Here is an 8,951-nt window from a genome sequence, read left to right on the forward strand (position 1 = left end):
AGAAGAAGAAGCACTTTTGCTTTATTTTCAAACCAAGCTTTCAGTCTGTTGGTACCAATCCCCAAAAACTTTCCAAAGGAATTCTAATATAAACACAGAAACACCATTTCCCACGCAAAGGTTCAACAGAAGGGAATACAGCAGTTATAACAAAGCTTGTAATAGCCTTCACTGTGGACGTGCAGTGAAGTGACTCTAGATTCAAGGTTATTTTTTAATAACCTGTTGGCTCAAGAACAGCTTGACCTACTTTCTTTATAGTTTGCAAAAAACACTCAGGCACATTTGCTGTTAGGTACCATTTTGCAATAGACACCCTTGTGCATACTTTGATAAGTGAATAGATAATTCCTCTAATCCTGCACAGCTGGTTGATCATTTAACTGTAAACATAGGACCATCTACCACTCAAGCTAATCTGAGCCCTGTGAAAGCCATCAGTGCCTTTCAGAGCAAGTTATTTATGCTATATTGTCTAGGGCTTGGAAAAATAAAGAGACCTCTGGTTTTCTTCAAATGTTATTAAAAGCATCTCCTTTGCCATAGCAAACAATCTAGCATTTTTTAAATGTGATTTTTGTTTCCTAATTAAAATTGTAATGGGACTATAACTATAACTCATTGTGCAATATAGATAAATATAAAGGCACTTCAACACTCTCAGTTTTACTGTCTTTTACAGAATAAGGTTTTAAGCTATACTTCTGAAAAAAAAAGAAAGAAAAAGAAAAAGAAAAAGAAAAAGAAAAAGAAAAAGAAAAAGAAAGAAAACAGGAAAGCTTAGGTAAATCTGCTAGGTAAGGCTACATAGCTCATGTCCATACAAAGCACCAGAGGAACTCTCCATTTCCTACAGCACACAAATTAAGATTACCAGAAGTGAATGAAGCTTTCCAAGAACAAGCCAGCACTGCTCGTAAAGCACATAAGTACCTGCTGGTGCAAACACACCAACATGACCTTTGTGGGGAGARGGACATAGAACAGGGAAGGTGGGACTTAATGTTTTAAGTGTTTTGGGTTTTTTTTTTTTTTTTTTGACTTAAGAGAAAGAATATAGTTTGCTAAATATAGTTCATGAGTCCGATCTGATGAAATAAAGAAAAAAAGAGAAAGCACAGTCAGGATTAGAAAAAAGGGACTTTCTGGAAAAATGGTACCTTCCTACTCAACATTTCTACTACCCTTTTCCTGGACCTCAAACAACCTTCACAACAAGAAAGTGATTTTTACACAACCCATATAAGGCCTTGCTACAGCTACAATGCATATACTCAAGGAAGGCACAGAATGCTTTTCCAGTGCACCTTCAAGAGAAAGTACAGCCCCAAACAGGAAACAATGAAGAGATACTCAGGGCTGTGTTCTCCCTCCTTAAGGTAACAGCTAAATTTCCCCTTCACTGTAGGCAAGAAAAATGCCAGAAAGTAAAAAGAACAAGAGTGTAAGAACTTTGCATACGATCCACTGGGGATGTGTGTCACACTGCACGTTCCTCCTCTGAGTGCATCACATTTGCCTGCTTTACAGTGAAGACGACATCATTTACTCACTCACTCTGCCTCTTCTTAGAGGAACAGTCAGAAGAGGCATCAACCTCCAGCAGCAAGAGAAAAGAGCTGCCACTAAACATTAAGTTTGAGGAATAGGGGCAATCATCACTCATTCTGCATAACAATAGCTGGACTAGACAACAAATCATTTGACAGATAGTTGTGCAAGTCTCAGTTGCTCAACTTTCTAGACAAGAAGCAATGTTATTTCTTAAGGAGATTCTTCTCTTGAGAGGGTGAAAGCTTGGGGGAAGTTGTGTTCTATGACTGGGAATAAAAGGAAAAAACTCTGCCGTTACTTGCAAAATGTCTCATTTCAATGGGCAATCACTTGACACTAAATGGACATTTAGACAAACACATGCTTTGGGCCCAAAGTGTCTTCAATTAGAGTTATTATAACAGCTGATAACACATATAAATATATAAAACAGTACATATTCTCATAATAGTGGACTTACGCCCACTATTATAGTGGATCCGCTAGAATGAAATTAGCGGAAGCTGCCCTAGCAAAACAGAAGCAAATCTCTGTCTAGAAAGAATGCAGTTATAGTCTACAAAGCTTGCTCAAAGAAAACAACTGATCATTTCAGCTTGTATTTGGCAGATAACTAGATCAGAAAAACCTATACAGTCCAGATTTTACCAAACACAAAAATAAAAATTTCCATCTCTTGTAACACCATTGTGATTTCTACCAAGATTGTCAGAATYGCACATCTGTGAGCATTCTCAGAGCACATGAGGGCTAATGTTAAAGGAAGTGGAGAACAACACAAGTAAAGAACAGTACTTCCTATGACTCAATTAAGAGTTGTGCTCTCTCTGCATATAATTCTCCAGAAAAAGTACAAAGAAGGATGGAGATCTTTACCTCTTACTTACCCTGGTAAAGCTGAATGAACCTGGGATGTAAGGCAGAGGTGATAATCCCATCTGGCAACTCTCTCAAAAATAATTTCAGCAGACTGGCTGCTGAGTATACATCACCATCTTTAACAAGTTCCACCTCTTCTCCACGCTCATATTGCAGTCGCAACTGTTCCACCATTTTTGTGCTGCCGTTTACCCTGAAAAGGCCTTCCTGGCTCATACCTGTAATTATATAAGAGATTGCTCTTGACTAATACATCCCACTGATACGATGAAACTGATATTCTAGTGAGTGTTATACACATTCGTGTATTATTAATAAAACAGAGGACATTAATAATACAACACAGTTAAAAGAACAAAAGCCTATTTTTCCCCAGACATTTGATCATGTAAGTGGATTATAATAATTAACAGATATTGATGATCAGATCCTGAGATGTATGATACCCTGTAAGAATCTAGAAAACTCAGCGAGATTGCTGTAACCTACAAAATATCTAGCATCATGCAGAAATCAGTATTTTGCATGGGCACATTTCAACATAAGAGGATCCAGATTCCACAGAACAGTTGCACAGTTTCACCTTTGTAAGCAGTCTCATTACCTTCAGCAGGACTCTGTCAAAGAGAAACACTATTCACATCTTAGCTTCCTACCTATGACCTTCACAAAGCAGAAACATTTGAATACACAGTGACTGCAGCAGTAACTCTAATTTGCAACTTCACTGTTTCTATAACCAACAGTTGCAGAAATTCTCAATGACCAAAAAATGCATTTTTTGGACAGCATTAAGTCCGTAGTGTTTCACAATGAAAAAGAAAAGACATCAATCACTTCAGGCCAGACACCCCACACCCAGTGAAGGAGATGCAGTAAGACAGATTTCCACTGAAGGAAGACAGATGAATCACACTGTACTAAGCCTCGCTTTCCGGGCATGTGATGAGATTCATAAGCTTCAGGAGAACAACTACATAAAGCTGAAGTCAATAAATCGAAACCCTCTAAAACCCTTTCCTAACAAGAAAATTTGCCTTTTTTAATACCATATCCATAGAGTTGCTTATTCTTCTTTAGAATCATAATATTAAGAAAGTCAAAGTGTACAATGCATGGTTTTCATTAGATCACAGTGAACGTCACTAAATAGCAGTTTGGCAAAACATTTCTGGTCCGAGAAATCAATATTGAAGCAGCAGAGTTTGTAGGAAAAATAGTATCTTTTACTGGACTAGACAAACTGATACAGCTGCAGGAAAAATGGACAAACTTTCAAGATACTGCTTATAGATCTTTGCTTGTTTGTGTTCTTGCTCTCTCACAAGAGAATCATTCATATGTGACATGCTGTACTGCCATCTGTGGGGTGATAAAAAACACTGCATCTCAGTAATGATTTTCATTCATGCAGACGAGTTGGGCAAAGAACATATTCCCCATATAGATAAAATTTGCTTGACCTTCCCCCAACAATCACTTACGGAAATAAGAGGGACTAGAAAATACTAGAAAAAGTAATGGGATATTACTAAATTCAGTACAGGAAAATTYGACTTCAGCAATACATTAGAAAAGTTGGCAGCTTCACAGAAACTTAGTTCAAGGATGTAGCTGACCAAAAGTCAGCTCACATTTTTTAAATAGTCAGTTCGCCAGGAGCAAGAAGTGAGGCTCTGAAATGGTCTGTGTTAAAAAAAAAGAAAGAAAAAAGCCTTCAAGGTCTTTGTGGAACAGGAATTGTCAACCACTACCAAAAAAGCAGTAATCATGTTTGGCAGGAAACTKTGCCTCCTCATGGTGAAGTTAACTGGGAAAATATTAATTCAGAGAATAAACCCTAGGCAAGCAAAGAATGTCTGTTTCAAGATCTCATGTAAGATGGTATCTTTGAGATCTTGCTTGCACTTTTGAAAAAAGATGGATTACATCTTTATCAGAGCTGGATAATCACCTTGGCATTTACAAGTCCAGTTAATCTTGCAGGAAAGCAGAGGACTTAGTTTGTTTAGTTCCTATTTGCAAAATGGTCGCTTGAGATTCAGATCGTTTTAGGGAACATTTCAAACTGTGGGCTGTGCACAATCAGGAGTGCTTGCCAGTTTCTGGTTTTGATTAAAGTTTAACAATGCATATTTTTCTCCCCATCCTTACTCTTTTATTGTTCTAGTAGACCACTCTGAAAGTGAGTTTAAGTAAATCAAAGATGCTCTTGCTGTGGAGCAAGTGGTCACACAAGGACTGATAAAGGAAAAGGCAGGACCATGTTTTAAATTTGCACTGTACCTTAATCCAAGCTAAATTTCAAGCCGTGCTTGCATTTAGCACCTTCTACGGTCTGACAAGACACATATGTGGAATCTAAGACTCCGCAATTGGATTATCATTACTGAGTAGCCAGAAGAAAAATCTAAGGGTAGAAAGAGATGCAGCTTCTTAAGAAGAAATTACCTCCTCAAATTCTTTTCCATAGCTCAACAACTGCCACAGTGTATATTTGCACACCAACAGTGCTCTAAATTTCTTCTAAATTTCTTCAAAATGATGTGTTTCATCAAAAGGGTCTAAAGCTTATTAAATGAATGCAAAAAAAGGAGCTAAGAATTGGAGACCTACCTCCTAGAACTGAATCTTACCAAAAACCTGTAAAAACATGCATTCCTAACACAGATGGCATGTGTGTGCACAAGAGTATCTCCTTAGAGATATTTATACCTCCTGATCATCAGAAACTGTTCAATGTTTTGCAAATAGAATTTGACAAAGTTACACAAAATATACATTCCATATGCTAACTGAACAGCTTAGTTCATAGAATAGAATAGAATGAAATGTGCTGCTTTATAACACAGTGGTTACCCTTACAAACATCCTATTACATGATAACTTCATCATCAAGGCAGAAAAAAAAAAAAAGAAAAAAGAAACAAACCACACACAGCATTCTCTGCACATGGCTAGTGCTGTAACTTTATTCAACCTCTGTTTCATAAATAAGCTAGGATCTCTCCCTCTGAAGAGCTTTACATAAACAGTACTACTAAGTAAAAATGACCACATTAAGCTTACCGTGCTGGGTTAGGTACTCGACTATATTCCACACAACAATTGGGATGCCGTTCTTGCTCAGTCCCTGCTGCTGGAGTTCCAGAAGACTCACACCAAACACTTTTGGACAGGTTGCTTCCCTCTGCTTGGTCAGTGGAAGTGCAGCTATCTTTTTCATATCTTCTTTCAATCTCACAGCCGATTTGCTTTGCTTAAAGGAGCATATGAAAAAAGTGGAATTAGATATTTATGATAGGAGCATATCCATCAAAACTGGCTTTTATACTTTAGAATAAGGTTTTGGTCTTACTTCTTTCTAGTCTAYGGGAAAATCTCTGTGAAACAGGAAAATATAAATGAGCAGAGCAAAAACTATAAGAGTAACAAACAGGAAAAGAATGTAAGCAGTACTCTGTCTAGAGTTCAGACAGACAGACATACTGCTATATGCAAGCAGCAGCAGTACAGTAACCAGTAACTGGAGTTCGCAAGAGACTATACTCAATTCACATGAGTTACAAAAGCAACTAGACAAATACATAGCAGAAAAATACAGAACACCACCTTCAGCTCAGGACATCCCTCAGATGCCTATTACTGTCTGAAAGAGCAGTTTGAGGAAGGCTCATTACATATTTTAAATACTATTTCCTAGTGATTCATTTTGGCCACTGTTAGGTGAGATGGTCTTATGTGGATGATTTGATGTTACAGTCAGTATCAGCTAAGTCTGAAACTTAGTTACATAGATGTTATAATTTACTCCCTTTCTAACCTTACATAACAAAGGAAAAGGAAAATCCACACCACAGTAAAATGAAACGCATCCATCCCATAACTTCTCCTTACGGTAAAACATCCAAATGTAGACAATCTCACAAGTTTTGATTTGTAGTGATAGAGAGCACATGACAACATACTCAGTAAAACCCAAGGAAATAACATCAAATGATTAATTTCTCAAAGCACAAATCTATATCTACATATAGTAYGGTGTGTTTGGGAAGACAAGTCAAGATAGAGCAGTAGCATAATCCACCATAATCCTGATGTTCATACACACCTAAGCATTTCACTAATACAGATACACAGAAGATAATCCAGTAAACCTCATTCAAGAGTTTTTTGGTTGATGAGTTCCCCCATTTTTCTAGCACAACACTGACAGAATCAAGGGCCACTGATAACCATGTTCTTCAACCTACTCTGCAAGTATCACACTTGTGGGCTTCTTAAACATCAGCTGATTCCTGCAGTATTTTATTAACAAACAGGTAGTGGGAACCTTACTGTAAGTTACAATATTCTCTACTCATAACACACAGAAGTCCTTTGATTCTTGCCTAGATTTTCAGCACTTGACTGTATACAGACAGATTTTAGCAAGGTGCACACCTTTCCTGTTATWTTAAACAAACACTTGAAATTGCTTCATTTGCGAGATGTTGCTTACAAACCAGAACAAGAATACCATCTGCCTTGGTGCTGCTATTAAGCCTAACTGTCCTTCTTTCAGATATAAAGCAAAGAATTGGCAGTTCATTTCACTTACTCTGTTGCATCTTTCCCACTAAATACAACTACTTGAAGGACATGTATGTTCTACAGTCCTACATCCTAAGCAACACTTATCTGACCTTTATGAATAATGTTGTTTGTACAAATGTTGTAAATACGTTTCATTATTTGTGAAACAGCAGTGTGATACGTTACCAAAAACAGCATTATAGTAAGTATCTTATAAATATTTATGATAAACAGTAACTGAAGTCAGTGTTTGAACTCAAATTTTACTTATTAAAATATTGTTTCAAAGAAATATCCCTATTCAGGATTAAATGAATAATATGTGKTTTTTGCTTCAGGCAGCTACCTGTCAAGACAAAAGTCAGGTAGTATTGGAAAGTCGAAGTACAGCAAATATTCTTTAAGAAGTTTCTGAACAGTCCTGATSCCCAGACAACTTTTCTAACTAAGGTCTGAAATTAGGTTTGCAATGTTGCCAGGTTGTAGGTTTCCAGGACATTTCCAATCTAGTATTCAAAATCACTGAATTATATGGAGAATTATCCCATATCCTGTCATTTCACAGGAATAGAAAGTTGCCAAACTTGTTTCAGAAACTAGAAATGGTACTTTAACAAGAAACAAAAATTTATGCATAGTTATCTAAAATGCACCTCTGACCAAAATGAGATCATCCCCTCAAGATAGCTCTAAAACAAAGAGTAAAGTTTATATGATCTTATATAGAAGGTATTATTGGAATAGCTTCTGATAACCAAGACTTAGAAAAGTAACTTCATTATCTCTGAATGACCAGCCATAAAGAGCAAAAAAAGAGCAAAAACCAGCGGCACTGGGAGTTGTAAAAATAAATAAATAAATGCTGCAGAAATATGCATAGCACCCATCTACGGCACTATGTACCACCAGCTAAGAAAAGCCCCCCATTGCCTTTCTGAACTTCGCCTTTCCTAAACACTTCCTCAAGATGGCAAGGGCTGATATGAGCGAAAGAAAACGCTTAGATGAAGAAAAACAGGAGATGGCAGAGTCGAGGAGAACCCAAAGAAAAAGAAAGAAAGAAAGAAAGAAAGAAAGAAAAGCCCCACGCAGCCTGCCCCGGCGGGAAGAAGGCAGCGGCCAGCTACCCGCCCTGCACGCAGGCACGCCGCCGCGCCGGGGCAGCCGCGCCCGGGTAGCCGGCGCAGCCCCGCGGCAGTCGCTCCTCTCCCTTCCCTTCCCTTCCCCTCCCCTCCCCGCCCCCGCCGCGCCGCCCGCAGGCCCCACCGCGGCCCCTACTCACGCGGACGGCCAGCGCCCCGGCCCCCATGCTCGCCGCGCCCCGGACGCCCGCCTCCGCCGGGCGAGGACCCCCCCGCGAGAAGCCTGGCCCGCCCCCGGGAGCGAGGCCTGCCCCCGGGAGCCGCCTGCCTCCCCTCCGCGGCCGGCGGCGCGGCCCGCGCGAGAAGCCTGCGGGCGGAGCGGCTGTGCGAGGCAAGGCGGGCTTCGCGCCGTGCCCKCGCCCCCCGCAGCTGCGCCCGGGGCGGCCGGGAAGAGCAGCCCTTGCACTTCTTAAACTTCCAGCAACTGAGAAACTGAGCCCCTACTAGGAAGTTGCCACAAAACCTTTTTCCCCRTGGACTGAAGTTACCTAGCCTTTGCACTGACAGAGAACGTGTATACTGAAAATCATGACCGTGTCCACACTTCAAGGTAACACAAAGTTACAGGCTTTACCAGCACAGTGTAGAACTAAATCTGCCATGCAAAACACATTATTCACCACCAAAGAATCTAATATGCAGTCAAAAGCGTCTGGGTAGAGCACAGTGCAACATAGTACAATCTTTGGCCTGAATTTTAGAAGTGTTAAATGGTATAAACATAGGAACCCCGTGGTTTTCCATCTAGTGTGAAATTACAGAAAGGTCAGAGTGGCTAAAGCAAAAAGAAGGTGTAAGAAA

The 8,951-nt window shown here is 39.6% G+C and overlaps 1 protein-coding gene across 7 annotated transcripts in view; it reads right to left on the bottom strand.

Annotated features, from left to right (window-relative positions):
• The window catches only part of FAM13A (family with sequence similarity 13 member A), a 129,979-nt gene extending 121,659 nt beyond the window's left edge, over positions 1-8,320 (bottom strand). For all 7 annotated transcript variants that reach the window (XM_085299934.1, XM_085299938.1, XM_085299937.1 and 4 more), the window contains exons 1-3: positions 8,291-8,320; positions 5,503-5,692; positions 2,442-2,651 (exon numbers count right to left, since the gene is read on the bottom strand). In XM_085299934.1, the coding sequence (XP_085156060.1) occupies positions 2,442-2,651; positions 5,503-5,692; positions 8,291-8,317 (427 nt within the window). In that variant the 5' untranslated portion in view covers positions 8,318-8,320. The remainder of the gene's footprint in view (positions 1-2,441; positions 2,652-5,502; positions 5,693-8,290) is intronic.
• Positions 8,321-8,951: the final 631 nt, after the last annotated feature.

Source organism: Rhea americana, unplaced genomic scaffold, assembly GCF_003343005.1.
Source record: "Rhea americana isolate MKP2758 unplaced genomic scaffold, rheAme1 scaffold_157, whole genome shotgun sequence".
NCBI classification, from domain to species: domain Eukaryota; kingdom Metazoa; phylum Chordata; class Aves; order Rheiformes; family Rheidae; genus Rhea; species Rhea americana.